Source organism: Gallinula chloropus (assembly GCF_964237585.1).
Source record: "Gallinula chloropus genome assembly, chromosome: 4".
NCBI lineage: Eukaryota > Metazoa > Chordata > Aves > Gruiformes > Rallidae > Gallinula > Gallinula chloropus.
Genome location: NC_140088.1, coordinates 9,366,384 through 9,383,402, shown reverse-complemented (window position 1 = coordinate 9,383,402; position 17,019 = coordinate 9,366,384). Strand labels below are relative to the sequence as shown.

The 17,019-nt window shown below is 42.6% G+C and overlaps 1 protein-coding gene across 1 annotated transcript; it reads right to left on the bottom strand.

Annotated features, from left to right (window-relative positions):
• Positions 1-2,873: 2,873 nt before the first annotated feature.
• DTD2 (D-aminoacyl-tRNA deacylase 2) lies at positions 2,874-11,424 on the bottom strand. Its single transcript, XM_084263470.1, has 3 exons — positions 11,316-11,424; positions 4,784-4,853; positions 2,874-3,226 (listed from the first exon to the last, which is right to left on the bottom strand). Exons 1-3 carry the CDS (start codon positions 11,421-11,423, stop codon positions 2,901-2,903), a joined length of 504 nt encoding a protein of 167 aa, XP_084119596.1. The 5' UTR covers position 11,424; the 3' UTR covers positions 2,874-2,900.
• Positions 11,425-17,019: the final 5,595 nt, after the last annotated feature.

Genomic DNA, 17,019 nt, shown 5'->3' with positions numbered 1-17,019 from the left:
GGAAAGATCAGACAAAGCACAGGTGATAAACCTCCATCCTGAGGTCTTGCAAACTCAGGACAAAGCCTGTGGGCTGCTACTAGCAACAGCAATATAGTTGCAGCGTTGTTGTTAGTACTACTGGGCTACACACTGTTCATTACCTTGCAATTCCGCATTTCTGTGTTGTGTACCACATGGAGCAGTGGAGGTGTTTCCACAAAGGGCACGGGAAGGAAGCAGGAATACTGCTGACAAGAAAGCAAGCTATTGTACCTGAACTCATTAGTTTTAGGAGCACAGTTCATAGTCCCCGCCTGCTCGGCTTAGACATGCTGGGTGTGTACACTGCAATCAAGGTTGCAAAAACCCAATATAAGTATTACTGGGTGACAATTGAATTGGAGCAGCATAATGGTGACTCTTGATTGTATAGTTATTTCAAGGAAGTGGGGAAGAGTAAGCACATTCTAATAGATATTCTCTAAGTATAGAACAGGATAATTATTTGTGGTTTTGCCTAGTCATAGAATAGAAACTATTTAAAGCAGTGTCAGGTCATCTGTTTCAAGCATATATACATGGCAGAAAAGAACAAGCATTTGGCTTTGAAAAAAGAATTTTAATCAATTTTTTCATCAGTACAGTCCATTGTGTTATTCAGAAATGGCTTCCTTCAGTAAATGGATTGTGGATCGATAGTAGATATAAATAAAGCAGTAGAAAGGGCCAGCATTCAACAAGCTGCCAATCGTTGGAGCAGAAGAGGGCAGAAATCAGTATCCCAAGATGGATACACAAATAAATTGGAAATGACCAGGTAATACAGGAAGATGCCACCTTTTTGCAGAAACTCCAGAGTTCTGCCTTGTCCTGAGAACCACTGAAATATACCTAAGTTTATATGTGTTTTATGTGAGTATGAGATAGGATCTGGTCTGAACTCAGTTTTTCACTAAGCATTGTCAAGCTCATCCCTCTTAAAACTTGCAGAGTTCTTCAAATACAGAATATATGACTTGTCAGGCTGCCAAAGATCTTCCTTTCTGCAGCCAGGAAAAAGAAAAGAAAAAAGAAAAGGAAAAAAATGAAACCTGCAGACTTTGTATGATAATCTCAAAGGATCAATTCTGGAGATACACCGAATAGGCACAGCTCCTGCAAGGTCAGTGAAAGGTGCTATTATTACTCAGCGCTTTTCGGGATCTGGCCTCCCACAGACATAGGAATAAAAAAGGCTTTTTCAAGCACAGGGATCATAATGGATGTGTGCTAGTTAGTCACATTGGGATAATCTTATTTAAATATCGCTAGCAAGAACTTATGACTGCGACTCATATTGTGTCTGTCGTCACTGTTAATTATTAATGAATAAACACATCATTTGGGACCTAGCTGATACTTCCAGGCCATTTGCATGAGTAGCTTTCCAACTGAGAGAGTAGCAATTGCCAGGAACTCAGCATCCTCAGGTATTTCGTAATTATTAACCATACATTATGCTAATCTGAAAAAATCTCATTCCTCTCTAGTCAAAACTATGAGCCTTCTATCTGTTCACAGCATAGCTTCAGCCTGCAGATTACACATTCAGTTATGGGTTTGTTTAAAATGAAGATAAGGACAGAGTGTTTGTAACTACTGACCCACAACTGAAGATTGCACAAGCTGACACGATCACTAACCAGGAGGTTTCGCATCTTTTTCCAGAAGAATTTATTATTTAAATGGGAATTCTGAATAATTGCTGCAAACTGTGTTATTGTCTAATTTCATTTTGAACTCTTCTCAATTACTGACTTCAAAGCCCACGATGCTGCAGGAAAAGAGAAATTTGACTCACAAGAGGAATGCGCTTGAATCGGGTTTTCCTGCCTTACAAGCCTGAATTTGTCATTGTGTCTTCTTAACACCATCTGTTAATAAAAAGTTTGTTACAGTACTGCACAGGGGCTCAGCTGGGGATGGGGCCTTACATGGGCCAGTGCTGTATATAAAAGAAATACAAGCTCATCTCTGCCCAGTGGACTCAACGGACAAAAAGCTGGAAGGACATAACAGGGGCAGAGGCAACAATGAGATGGCAGTATACATCATACCATTGCTATTCTGCTTTCATTTGAATATTTCAGTGCCTTTTCCTGAGGCTCTATTATGCAAGAATTGAGTAGACAAGACCAAGGTAACAAGGACACAGAGCAAGCTGCAGCGAGCAGCCTATCAAAGCACATCAGAGGAGACTCAGAGTGCAAGCTTCAAGAGAGCAATGCAACGGAATTGCCTCGACTTCAGTTTCTAGATGTGCCTAACTTTTCCTTCCCCGTGTAGCCCATGCTCAGTCCTGCCTGAAGCGTCACACCCCTACACACCCTGGGTGAGGGGGCTGAGCTTCCTTATTTAGTACTAAAAATCCTGTGAATTTGTGCTTTCAACACATTTGTTAGCTGGAAAGCATTGCTGTCTTAGAGATAGAAAGCAGAAAGACAAAAATGGTCTGACTCAGGACATCTGGGAGCAAATAAATACATCTACACCAAGGTTTTTTTGAAAAACCCATAAACTTCACTTCCTCAAGTATATTTTACAACAGCTGACACATGTAATATTATTGTTATTATTTTTAGTAGGAAACATCAGTACCCCCTTTAAAGCCTTCCGAGATTACACACCTTCATTGGTTGAATCTTCATGATTTTGAGCACACTTCAGATGAGTGGGGACAGAAGACACACACTCACTATGGCAAGGCCGTCTCAGGCATTCTTCTGTGTAATGGGATTGGCAACACCAGTATGGATGAGCAAAAGTCCTTATTACACTGTACATCCCAAACCATATAAGTACATGAATGCTTAGAAATGGGGGAAAAAAAAAAAAGGACAAGACTTGCAAGCCTGTATCCTGGATATAATTTATTTTGTTCAAAATTCAATCAGATGAGTGTAAGGTCCGTTTGTATCCAGTTTTAACACCTGCCTGTTTCCGTATGTGCCGTGCCTGACGAGGACATTTGCTTCCATGCCTTTGGTGTTGGCAGCAAGCTCTTTTTCACACAAAGTCACAAACTGAGAATAAAGTTCACGCCCTTTTTCCTTCTCAATGTTTGCATGGTACTGCATCTTTCTTCCCTTCAGTCTCCCGCCCAGGGTAGCTTGTGGTATGATTAGTACATTGCCTGGTAAATCGAGAACAGAAACGTACTCGCCGCTTTCATTTTCACTTAATTTCACATTCAGCAGCGTATTGACTGCAAATAAAAATCAAGCAAGAGTCAGTGTAACATCATAAACAAGATTCAACAAGTATTGCGCTGCATGACAAACTCTTCAAGCATCAGAAACTGCTTATTAATGAAACGAAACATGGACAGTCAGTAACTACTATTAACCAACTAAGATCTCAAGTGTTCTCGAGAACATAAAGGATATTAATATAATATGTCTAAAGAGGGTTTTTAGAGGAAGCTGCCTCTCATCCTAAACCTGATTCTAGTTGAAACACCCCCAAAGGAACCCAGGATCCAATCAGTGACCCTAACTTGCCTGATACTCAAACAGGCAACACCTGCACAACACTACACACTGTAGGCGGTGACACCATCTTCAGTGCATTTTGGAGGTGCTTCTGCCCTGACTGTCTTTTCATTCTGGTCACAGCAGTTTGCAGCAGGACCCATCACCCATCTGTGCTGAAGCCACAGCTCAGCAGTGGAGTGAGTGCCCTTCAGCGCTCTGCTTTGAGATGTCCAGGAGCCAGCTTGTCTTTTGAGAGAGGGAATGAGCAGGAAGGTCAGAGATGCAACTTGGCCCATAAGCCATAAACTTGCAAATAAAATCAATCCATTTAGTAGCACATTTTCCATTGTCTCTATGACAAATCAAATAATTCCCCCAAAACTTTCTCCTACTCTGTAAGAGCTGTGAAGATACTAGTCATGCCTCCAAACTTCTGGTCCCAGCAAGCAGCTTGAAACAGACTGTCGTTAGACAACCTTTTGCAAAAGCCCTACTATCTGCCAGCAACAGAAAAGGGGCAGTTTCACCTGGACTGCATGGCATCATGGAGACTCCCAGGTGATACAGTATTACTGACAGAGGAAAGGAGGTAGAAGAAATGAAAGGAAAGTAAAAAGAAAACCAAAAAACCCTAAAAGAATAAACCTCAAACCAAAGAAAGTGGGTGAAGACAGAAATCACTACCATTTGTCGTTATTCACAGCATCTTCTCTGCTTTGAAAAGTTAAATTGCATGTGGAGAAGAGGGAAAGAACTGCAGATACTGCTGTTTACAAACCGGAAAATTGCACCTGAAAGCTACCAGCATACACCAGGTCTCTGAAACGAGGTGGGAAGGGCTTCAGTTATCCACCCAACTCCCTCTACTGGCTATAACTGTAAACATCCTGCACACTCAGTGAGATCAGTGTTAAAATACTTCTCAATCAAGGCCTGGACCACTTGAAAACTGTTCTCTCTACATTCAGTTCTGTCCTGGACTGAACCTGTTCCCGATACATGGAATATGTCAAACTGCAGGTGCAGCCCTTCCTGTTTGCTCTAATGCTATCATCATGGGAACTGATCCTCTCACAGGTTCATCACGAGCAGGTGGACAGAGTGAGAGGTATGGACAACTGACCGAAGAAACGAGATCGACCAAGCTGTTCTTTCAGCCAGGTGACTATTTGGAATGCTGTCTGATGGCTTTTTGACTTCTTCTTGTCCAAAGGGTTGCTGCCTTCCCTGCCTGTACTGCTTTTCTTCTTTTTCAAACAACGCAAGAATTTATAAGGAATGTGTCATACCGATTTTTGGAACAAGATCCTCATCAGCACCTTTGAAGAAGCATATGTAGATAACGAGCCCCCTCTGGATCTGTGAAAGATTACAAAAACTAGTGTGAATGTTTCTCATTGTCCACCACGCACACATCATTAAAACCAGTACAAACAATGACAGAACTACACAACTAAAAAGCTTCAGAGAGTAGTTTTAGTTATTTAGTATAGCTTCAGACATCCAGTTTACACACCACGCTGTGGAAGCTTATGAGATACACACTTAGGATTTGCACAATGCTTCTACATACAAATCAGGCCAATTTATTAGCTCCACGTGAAGCCAAATTCAGTCAGAATGTACAACATACAGTTTTAACATGGACCAGGTGACAAAATGCATTAGTCTAGTTAAACCCAGCATAGGAAATAATGTAAGCTTTTTTTCCTATCCTATCAAAGATACAGATAAAAATAATTTTCAGCATAACTTTAATTTCCAATTATGAATCGTTGCAAACACCACAGGACTTGTCAGTGAACTGAATTATATTTTAACGTTAAAAGCAATCGGGTGCAGGATAATTCTCAAACAACACAGTGTCTGTTAATTAAAGGCTTAAACCAAAACCTGTGAAGTTGTTTACAATATTATAAAGTTGCTCAAAATAGTATCCATCAGTTTGGGTGAAATCTTTTTTTGTGAAATGGAACCTTTCCCCTGACTCGTATAGAAGATGTCACTTCTTAGCATTCAGAGAGACTGCTTGTAAGAAGTATCTATTTGAGGGAAGAATAAAGACTGTGTTGAGGAGGAAGTGCCAGGCAACTCTTGTGTAGCTTTTCTGCCCTCTTGGTTAGTTCACAAGGAATGTGTGTGCCACAGTCTGTGTTTTTTATTAAGACAAACTGAATGGCTCTACAGCCGACAGCAACTATGTCTCATGCACAAGTATACCTGAACAGGTTAACTTCATGCAGCAGCATACAATATTCACAGGCATACAGTATCTAAAAAACCCCTTGCCACTGCTTTGTCATGAAAAAAGTGTCCTTGTGTGTTTTGTTAGAAGAAAAATGTATCTCAGTTTATGAAATGCCACCTAAGAAATGCTAAAGAGATTGGGGCAGGGAGGAGTCATTAATATTGATGTTATCAAAGCAAAAGCATAAGAAATGTGAACAGTTTCTTAAAGACACCTCCTCTCCCCCTCCCCCCCCCCCCCCATCGCCTTTTCTTTAAAAGATAAAGGTTTTTGCTCAAGAAAACTTAGCTATACACATGAGGTATCATCTTTGCTATCTTGGAGATTAAACAAAACGCCCAAGGCAATGACTGGGGAGAGCTGTGCCCTCTTGGCTGTTTTTTCTAGTGACTAACTTCTGGAAAAAGAGAACGCTTTTTGTAGCCAAAACATCACATGCTGAGATCCTTCAAAAGCTCTAAACAGCTCCTTTCAAATCTCATTTTGACCACTGCAGAATATCGTACACGTTCTCCAGTAACTGCCATATTCCATAAACACCGTAAGAAATTTGATGGCCCGAACCTCAAATGACATTCCAAACCATCTGCTTGAATAAGGGAGGGAAATACAGGCTGCCAAAGTCTAGATTTCCTTGTATGTTCAGCTAAATATTCATTCCAGAAACAGACCAGCGTCAGGATATTAATAGAGAACAACAATGAACAACATATGCCTACTCATAACAATGCCTGTGATACAATAGGCCAAACGCATTTGCACTGTATACAACTGACCACTGCATTAGACAGACGTGACTCCAGTATAGAGCACACGTCAGAGAAGATCATGGCAATGCTGAGACTTGAGAAGGTGTTTTAATATGGTCTCTCATATAGAAACAACAGTATTCTGCAAGCAGCTCATTCAAAAAGACAAAAGGTCGATAAAGTGACATCTGCAAGTCCTAAGGCCGGATAGCTAAAGATTAAGTAAAAACATTCATCATTTTTCCAGCCTCTCTCATGACTTGATGCCTGATTTTTTAATATACTCTATATAACAAGATGAGACATGTATACTCATGGAAATTCAAGGGAGAGGAAGTTAAATGATTTTAAAAAAAATTAATTCAGAGACAAGTTAAAGCTGCTAGGGGATGCTTCTATTTATATTACAAGTTTATGACCTTCCAGAACACTTTTCAACCATGTTATAGTTGAAAACTCTTCAACCATTTGCAAGCTGAAACTTACCGTTTCAACTAGGACTGAGAACTGTGTTTGAACACTATTTTCAGCACATGTGCCACCAGGTCTCAATCTCATTATGTCTTACTCTTTTGTTTTGTTTTTTTGTTTGTTTGTTTGTTTGTTTGAATAGAAGATGTACCCTGGTTTTAGCAGACATAGAGGTAACTTTCTTCATAGCAGCTGGCATAGTGCTGTGGTTTGGATTTAGGATGAGAATAATGTTGATAACACATGGGTGTTTTTAGCTGCTGCCAAGCAGTCAAGGAGTTCTCAGTTTCTCATGCTGAACTGCGAACAAGAAGGCAGGTGGTGCCCAAGAAGCTGGGAGGGGACACAGCCAGGACAGCTGGCCCAAACTGGCCAAAAGGATATTCTATACCATATGACATCATGCTCCATATAGAACTGGGGTGTGGGCCTGGAAGCAGCTTGGCTTGGCAACACTCTGAGTTTGGAAGGTGAGCAAATCTCCTGTGCATCACTTGTTTTGTATATTCTTGTATTGTTGTTGCTGCCGTTATTATTATTATTGCCATCATCATAATCTTCTTTTTCTGTCCTATTAAATGGTCCTTATCTCAACCCACAAGTTTTATGTTATTTTGTGGAGGGGGAGAGTGAGCCAACAGCAGGGTGATTGTTTCAGCTGCCCACTGGGTCCAACCACGACAAGATGTGAAACTGAATGCAATCTCAAGAGCTAACCTAATAGTAATGCATGCCAGTCCTCTGACCTTACATCAGTTGTCTCAGATGCCCTAAGACTTGCTCTTGTTGCCAGGGAATGTGCAAACCTTATGAACCAAAGCAAAACCAGTGCCATTGCTGAAGGTCCTCTGTAACTTATCAAAGGCTAGTTGGCTGCCTTCAGAGCTATATTTAATGCAGGAAAAGTCAAGCAAAATAACACAAATAAGCAGGTCACAATTCAACATGCTGATGTGCAAACAGCCATGGCAAGGAACTTACGTAGTGACAGGCAGGCAGTTGGGCAGGGAAATTGTGCTCTGTGTGGATTTGCTGTTATCAGTAAAATGCCTACATAAATAAACCAGCAAAGCATGTTACTTTGCAACACTGGCATTTATTATACAACTGTCTTAAGTAATCATCAGACCAGGCAACCTGTATCATGAAGGGCTGAAGTACCCAGCCCCTAAGGCCAGAAAGCTGGCCTTAGCAATGCTGACTCCAAATACTTTTTTAGCAATTCTGCAGGAAAACAACAAGCAACTAAATCCTCCCTCCCCCTCCTCTCTAAATACATTCATCTGAATTTTCTAAGATGCCATATGCAAAACCCAAATACATTCTGCAAAACGTTATCTCGACTCTACCTTTTTCTACCTCTTCTTTTTTTCCTCCCAGGAAAATGTAAAGCATCTGACAATGAAAACTAAGACACTCTGTAACCCTTAGGAAGCTGGTTTGTGAAAATATCTTAGATTTTTTTGTTGGCATTTCTGTCTCAAGTTCAGATTTGCTACCCAATGAGAAGATATCTTTGTATTTCATACATTCAGCTGCAGCAAAGAGAGATTACATCATCTGCCACAGCTCACAGAACAAGTCTGTGCCTGGTACTTTGCACTTCTCTCTGCTCTCTTGACCAGAAGACAAATCAAGGGAAATAAGATAAGGGAGAGGCAGTTTTCACTGCATGAAATGAAGCACTTACACTTTTAACTGAATATTCATTTTACGTTTCTTTTCTCCCATACACTAAATGTCACCTTATTATTTCTCCCCAGCATTTAAAAGGAGAATTCCTTTTTTTCCTCTGAAGTACTTTGCTCTATACATAAACACATTATGGATGCTATCTAACCAACATTTCTCCATCCCATCCCCAGTAAGCCTTGACAAGCCAGAAAAATTCAATTATAAAAGCACAGTTAAGAGCAGTGACTCATGTACAGTTTAAAAGTACACTCCTAACCTTTTTTCTGGATAAAGAACATCCACTCTAAAGTTCCTAAAGTATCTGCAGGGGTCTCTTAAAGCTGAGAAGCTATTCCAAGCCACCTATAGAACGTGCTATTTATAGGACACTAGAAATTTCTCAAGGTGATGACCCACCTTTAAGTTGCTACAGATCACGAGGAACACGCTGCTTTGTGTAAATAACAACTGGTGAGGTCTGTATTTTTTATTTTTGCATTGACACATATATATAGGAAGTAACAGTACCCCATCAGAAAACGTCGGGGGCAAGGATTCCTTCCAGTGACCTCTAATGTAGCCATACTAAAGAAACTACTTCCCATTGTTTTTTGCTGCATGGTGACTAGTTCTTGTTACAACATATTTCTTCTATAAAGACCCAGGTATTCAGGAAAGACTCCTAAGTACCGATGGCAAGTACCAGTTGTGTTCATGTCTGAAAAATATCTGCTGCTGAGATCACCCAAATCTCCTGCAGATTCCTTTAGTGCAGTCTACTACTTTCCCAGTGATTTTTGTTAAGCCATTTAAACCTTCCAAACCAGCGTAACTTCCTCGTAACAGAGTTAGTCATGGTATCTCTAAACCATAACATATGCTTCTTTTCAGATAGTTTAAGACAGCCAGCAAAATGACATTTCAGCTTTTATTTACTAGATCTCCATTTACTTCTGAGATTAGCAAGCTAGAAACAGAGTATTTTTCTTAGTGTTAATTTATGCTGTGCTGAGCAACTTCCACTATAATTAGCCTTACAGTGAGAGGCTAATAATGCAAGGCACACAGATGCACTTCAGCCAAACACAGTATCCGTGAGCCAACATGCATTTCCTTCGAGCAAGAAGCTCTGGTTTCCCAGGCCATGCTGCAGAAACTAGGTCTTATGGATCCACCTGCCTCCTCTGAACAAGGAGAGAAACATTCTAAGAACCACGTGAAAGTCAAACAGCAGAAAACGCCTAGGGACAGGCTTTTTAAAAAACTTCCCTTCAGATTTGTTGAATGAACTCACAAGCCCTTTAAACACGCTAGAATTTTTACTTTGTAAAAGTTATGCAAGTAGAGGTCTTTCTGAAAGACAAACCCCTAAAACCCAAGGGCTAAACAGCTGACATCTGTACAGATGAGTTATCCTAGCGTAGGTAGTTCATAAACAGCGGCAGCTACAGCAGGACAGCGCATCCCAAAGGGGTAAGCTTCATGCTTTGGTAAGTAGCCCTGGGCTGCATGCACAGCACATCGCCCAAAGAGCCTGCAGACTTACTCAGAGAAGACTATGGGAGGAAAAGAGGGAAATGACGACGTTTCCCTCAAGTTGTGTGGTGGTCTACGTCCTAAATTTTTTTCTTAGTCTGGGGAAAAAAACCGAATCAGAATTACTGCTGCTACAGTCTCAGTGCTTCACCCAGCCTTTTGTTCTCCTGGCATACAGTCACACATGAGGTACAAAGGGAAATCCATGTAACACCTCTGTGAAAAGGTATTTAAGAAAGGGCAGATAATTCCAAGGAGGAAACAAGGAAGTTAAAAGGGGAGGAGTTGCTTTCTGGTGGAGCAGCTGTGCTCCTGACAGGACTGCAGCCTGTGGGGAACCGTGCTGGAGAACAGGGAGAGTGAGAAGGAGCAGCAGAAACTGCTCCGCATCTGCCCCAGCCTCCTCTGTTGCTCATGGCCTTGCAGAAGGGACTCGGGGTAAGGAAGGAGCTCTGCAGTGGAAACTAGGAAGGGCACAGGAGAGGTGTCTGAAGTGAAGCTTAGCCTGGAAAAGGAGGAGGTGTGCTTTGCTCGAGCTTATACACCTTAGGGGTGGGGTGTTTGTTTTTCTCAATAACCCCACCACTAACTAAGTGCTTACGATACCTAGCAACAATTTAACTTTAATCCCCCATACCAAGGCTGTTGAGCCTGTGACCAGATCCGGTGTTTTCCCTGACTTTACTGTGACCCACTGGTTTCCTTGTTCCTCTTCCCCCTCCCGGCCGGGGTGGAGAAGCGGCTGGATGGGCGCTCGGCTGCTGGCCGGGGCCAGCCCCACCACCCGCGGGTGGCTTCCACCGCGACCGGCTCCCTGAAGGGCCAAGCTGGGCAGCGACCGGCTCCAGCTTCGGGAGGCGAACGTAGGCAGTAGCTCAAAGCGCGGGCTGCTGCCGCTCCACGGGCTGTGCCGCGGGCACTGCTGACCTGACCACGCGTGGGAAAGGACGGCGGTTTCGCTCTGCTACCGCCGGGCCGCCCTACCTAAAGGCGGCCGGACCACGGCCTCAACGAGCGCACCCTCCCTTGATCCCCGCGTTCTCCAGCCGCTCACGCTGGCTCGGCCCCGGACCCACCGCGTCCCGCTCGGCCGAGGGAAGAAGGGGCGATATCGAGGGGGAGGTGGCCCGCGGCAGACGTTACCTCCACCCACTCGGCCTCGGAGCCGCGCTCGGGCGGCTTCACCTGCAGCCGGGCAGACACGCACTGCTGCAGGAAGGCCCGAGCCAGCGTTGGCCGTGCCGCAGCCATAGCGGGCCCCGCACGGCCTGAGGGCGGGGGCAGGAAGGGCGCCGTGCTTGGGCCGCGGGTGACGCCTTTCCGCCGCCGCAGGCTGCTGGCGCCGGTGCCTGGTGGGGCTACGTACCCCGTCCCCGGCACAGAAGCAGCCTCCGTGCCCCCAGGAGCCCATGGGTTGTAGGCCGAGATCGCAGGCGGCTGGAAGGGCGGACAGGGGCGGACAGCCGGCGAGCCGCCGCCGCTCTGCGAACCGGGCCTGGAACCGGCGCCAAAGGAGGGTGGCGACGGGGTCTGCAGGACAGCACCGACTTTGCAGATAGTTAAAAGCAGCTGAATTGACGTGCAAGCGACAAAGTCGTGGCTGAAAATGCAAGAGAAAATCAGCAGAGACTATATAGCTTTTGTAGAAGGTACAACAGGGTCAGTGATCTCTCAGGGACCTCTGAGGAGGGGGCAGGCAGAGAGGATACAAACTTTAGAGCGGAGTTAACAAGGTGTTTTTACAACTTACAATGCCCTACAGCTAGCAGGTCGCAGGACTTTGTTTCTTTTTTTGATGAGAAATGAAAAACCTGCTTGTCTCCTGCTGGGGAAATATTGCATGCTTGGGGTGAGGGTACTCTGCTCTGCAGTTCCTGCATCGAGGTGAAACATAATTATTGATCTGAATAGTTTGTCACTATTTACAAACGGACAATGTTTGCTTTTCAGGTGACTGAGGTGAAACGATCAAGTTGAAGCATTTCTCTCCGATGACACAGCTTTGAAGCAGAGGGAACAAAAAAGAAAGGAATCTGGATAGCTAGGGGTCAAAATCATGATCTGGAAAAAGTGCCTAGCTCTGAAATAAGCTGCCCTACCTAATGGGAAAGTTAAGTAATGCAACTGCTTCGCTTACTATCTTTCAGGGGTTTGGGCTATGTACTCTAATATTCATCTAGCAGGTCCTAAATTAGAAGAGGTGTGCCCTTCTGTCTGGGAATTCTGACAGATAGAAGTTTTGAATAACATTGGCAGCAGTGTCAGGATAGAGCAATGCAGAATTCAGTTTCTCTCAGAATTAATTTTAAGACAGAAGATATTATTTTTAAAACTTTTTCCAGTTTAACACACTGCCACGTGGGTAAGAAACTAAATTTTGTTACCTGGCCTGGAGGGTAGAGTAAGATTACTGAAGTTATCTGTTACACAGCAAGGGGCAATATGCAATCAATAACCACTGTTACACATAGGGAAACATTTGACTTCTGTTTGTTACTTTACAATAACGTTCTCTTGTGTGAGTATTCAGTGAGGTTACTCTTCACAAAGCAAACCTTTGTAAAAGAAGAAGAAATCTTACTAGATGGGTGGTACATAAAGTAGCCCGTTTTTGCTAGCTGTAGGGTATTGTTAAGTCTAAGCTGGTTTTATTTAAACTCAGCTACTTTTATATAAAATACCTTCTGCTCGTTTACTCTAAAGCTGTATCCCCAGACTCATTAAGAAGAGTTTAATGAAGTAGAAATCCATTTAAAGTGAGGGTTTTTCCATATGTGTGTGATATAAGTTAATTGTTAAGGAAAATGGATTATACTACAGTTGAAGCAATTTATGTAAGCTGATTATAAAGGGACATTAATATGCAAGACACTGATTGTTTTTTGTTGTGTTACTGTTACCAGGACTTGATGGAGAATGCTTACTCATGTGCAAATTTCACCACAAGTGCTTATGAAACGGGGTATAGAAAAATTACTATGACATCATTGTTTATCTATGGATTTTTGGTGTAATTATGTCATATTTTCCTTGGGAAGCCACATTCATATTGTTGTAATTCATCTGTATTTCTTGAATCTTACTGGGCCGTAGTTATGTTGAAGAACTCCCCCTGTGTACCAAAGAATGATAGTAAATTTGTTGATTAAGAATTAGAGAAGTTTGAATTTGATGGTGGGCTCTTTTAAATAGAACCTTCTGACATCTGAAGAATAGATCCATGCATAAAACATATTGACTTTTTAATCAGTTATTATGTAATGATATTCTGCTGCGTGCTTTGTATTTGACAGCTGCCCCAGAATACACCATGTATCATCTCTGCCTGTTGTCCCTGGAGCAGAGAGCAGGTATTTTGAGACTGGTATCCAGAAGACATTTCTGGTTATTTTCACATCACTTCCCTTTCAGGGGGCAGATGGCAGTATGAACCATTGCTCGCAAATTTCAGTGGACATGTGTTTTCCCTTACCCTTTGTGTGAACGGTCATGCATATTTCATGTGCATTTAATGGAATGAATCCTTTTGTGAAGAGGGGGTGGGTGCTGGGAGCTCTGCCTCTATGGGTACTTGGCTTTCTCCCGATTATCAGAGGATGAAATGCTAGAGATTTTTCAGTAACAGATTGTCTCAGATGGTCTGGAATTATTCCCTAGGGATGACTTTTTTGGTAGTGAGTTTGATCTTGCATACTACTTGGCCAGGGCAGTAGTTGACTGGAACTCTGAAGGGACAAGATGTTTCTTGGACATTATTCCTCTGTCTGCTGTCTCTGAAACTGTGATCAAAGGTCTTTCAAGCAGCTAGCATGTCAAAAGAGTGCCCCTAGGTAGTGTCATTTGTTTTGAAGAGAAACTACGCAAAACCGGGGTGGTGTTTAAATGGCAAAGATACGAAATAGGTTGCTGGTAAGGGTTATGGCTTGATAGAACTCCCTCTTATGGGACAGATGTAGCTGAAAGGCTCCACAGTGTAAAGGGAAGAATTAAACATTTCATTTTCTTTGTTTTCTAGAGTGGAGCTCTGTTCCTGTATGTAGAGAGATTAAAAAAAAAAAAAAAAAGGAAAAAAAAAGGAAAAGGAAAGAAGACAGGAAGCAGGGCGCTAACAAAAAGAAAAGAGTACTCAGTTAAACTACTTAGTAAAGAGTGGATATTGCTACTGCTGTGAAGGGTGAGACAGAACTGTGCTAGCTAATAGAGGTTGCTGTTTGTTCATCAGTGATGGCTTTAAAAGTGCAATTTGCAGCAATGAATTGCAAATTTCCATCACGAGAGAAAGGAAATTCCATGATATACTTTCTTTGTAAGCAGGGGTTAATAAAGTTGCCTTTTTTTTTTTTTTTTAAATTTGGACATGCAGAAACAACAGCTCAATCCTTCAAAGAAAGAAAGAAAAACATTGCCTGTCTTTATTCTAGGATGTTAAAAAGTGATACAACATGACACAGAATGATAGTATGTTTTCTTTTTGAAATGGTGTTTACAAGCTCACATCCTGAATTGAGTCACGTGGTTCACTTTCTGTTGGATGATGATCCCTTTTTCTTCTTTTTGACTCCCAGTCTGGTTTTCAGTTACTTAACTCACCACAGGCAGCACGAGTAGGCTTTCTGGCATTTCACATTTGGTGATTGTGGGGTAATTATTGGAGGTTACTTACTGAAGAGAAGGCATGATGCTAGGGAAACTCCCAGGGTGGAATGTGGCTGAAGTGCAGGGAGTCTGTTCCATAAATAATGTAACCTGTGATCTTAAGATGTTGGCAATACAGGTGAAATTGTTGTGTTAAATGAGAGAAACAGCATGGGGGTGGAGTGGAGTCACCATGGCCAGGCTCTGTGATAACACAGCAGGATAGGAACCTGATGGTACTATGGAAGTGAGAAACTGCATAGTTGTTACACTGAGCCAGCAGTTTCCCTTTTTTTTTTTCTTTTTTGTCAAAATCGTGCCCTTTGGTTCAAGCTTGCTCATTATTTTCACATTATGATGAGATTACGCTCCCCCATCCCCAAAGGCTACTGACCCCCAAGGTATGATCACTCCTCACTGAGCATGCACCCTAAATTTCTTTAAGCCTCTATCTTTAAAAGCAAAGCAAGAAGATATTACACCAGTGATAACAAAGATCTCTGTGACTAGAATCACTCAAGCTTCACCTGACAGCAAGAAATTAGTACAAAAATGGCTTAATAGAGGTGGGTTGTTAGGGAAGATGCTGTGGCAGACAAGTCAGGAGGACATCGCTAACTTCTGGGGTCAGTGGCTGAACCTCTCCCCTCCCATGGGGGTGCCTATAGGAAGAGCTGTACCAAGTGCCTTCCTGGGAAGCTTGGAAATGCCTATAGATTTTTTTCTGTTTCATAACCAGTACATTTGCAGTCGGCTTTGTTACCGTGTTCTTGGTTCTTGCATGTGCTTTGCAGACAGTGTGCTTATCACTGGCAATCCAAAAGAAACCTGTACTTCTGTTGCTTTAGTAAACTGCACCATTCATTACTCTAGTCCTGAGAGCTTTCATCAGATGTGACTAAATTCCTTAAGTATGGCCATACTAGTCCATTGGCTGCAACTAGATGGAAGGTGCCTCGTTAGTGAATCTGTAATTGTTCAATATATTGAATGTGATTGGAATTATAGTGCCCATTAGAGTATCACCCAGAATATAAACCCAGCTTCCCCCAGCCTCTTTGCTATCCAAGGACAAATGCGAGGGGGTTTATATTTTGCCAGAATTCTTTGGCCTTTAATGTGACAGTGATTTTTTTTTTGTTTTTGTTTTTCTGGCCTGTTTCTCAGTCTGATTCAAGACCTAAGTAGCCACCTTCTTTCTGCAGCCTCTGAATTGCTGGTTGAAATGCTGATTAGCTGGAGAAAATATCACTGAACAGAGACCGACCCACGCTGGAGCAGATTTGCAGGGAGGACTTGTGACTCTGTGGGGGACCAGGCTGGAGCAGTCTGGGCCTGAAGATCGTCACCCTTTGGAAGGGAGCCACACTGAGGCAATTGGTGAGGAGCTGACACCCTGACAGAAAGGACTCACAGAGAAGTTCGTGGAGGACTATCTCCCGTGGGTGGGACCCCATGCTGCAGTAGGGAAAGAATGAGAGGAATGCCCCCCCAGCTAAGAAGGAAAACAGCTCATGAGGAACTAACTGAAACCCCATTCCCCCATTCCCTAAAAGACCTAAATGAAAAGGTTCCACTTCCTTTGCATACACCAGTTCACCCATCCCAACAAGAGATGCTGTTTACATACGGACCTGGAAAGACAAACTTCTAAAAAGGAAATGGAAAGGACCCAATACTGTGCTGTTGAAGACTTACACTGTGGCCAAGGTAGAGGGAATTAGTTCCTGGATTCGTTATGCAGGGGTAAAAAGGGCACCAAGGCCTGATAAAGATGAATGGACCTTTGCACCAACTGGAGAAGTTAAACCTGAAGGAACTGTCCTTGAGATACAAGAGCTTGCCTAAATAGCTCACAAAGCTAATTGTTTTGGGTTTTTTTTTTCTTTAGGATTAATAATTTAGCTACCTATTGGTTTGATTGTATATGTATAAAATGATTTTTTTTCTCCATGAGGATCATTATAGAACCTCCTCAGGAAGAGTAATTAATTTAACTCTGCTAAGATGGTCAATATTATAATAGCATGTTCAGTATTAGTTGTCTGTAAAGGACAGTTGTAGCTATAATAGTGAGACATGTGAGACCCACAAGAAGTCTCAGTCTCAAAGAGGGGAAAATGACATCAGATGTGGTAATTACTGACTGATTCATGTAAATCTAGGTGGGTTTTTCTAACCCTGTAACACAATAAATAGGTTGTCAATCCTG

What these genes read in the sequence shown, in the direction of transcription:
- DTD2 (XM_084263470.1), bottom strand. Translation starts at nt 11,423, where the DNA reads ATGGCTGCGGCACGGCCAACGCTGGCTCGGGCCTTCCTGCAGCAGTGC. An exon ending in CCGAGGCCGAGTGGGTGGAG is followed by an intron (nt 4,854 to 11,315) that starts GTAACGTCTGCC and finishes AATCTTTCACAG; the next exon opens with ATCCAGAGGGGGCTCGTTAT. An exon ending in GGATCTTGTTCCAAAAATCG is followed by an intron (nt 3,227 to 4,783) that starts GTATGACACATT and finishes TTTTATTTGCAG; the next exon opens with TCAATACGCTGCTGAATGTG.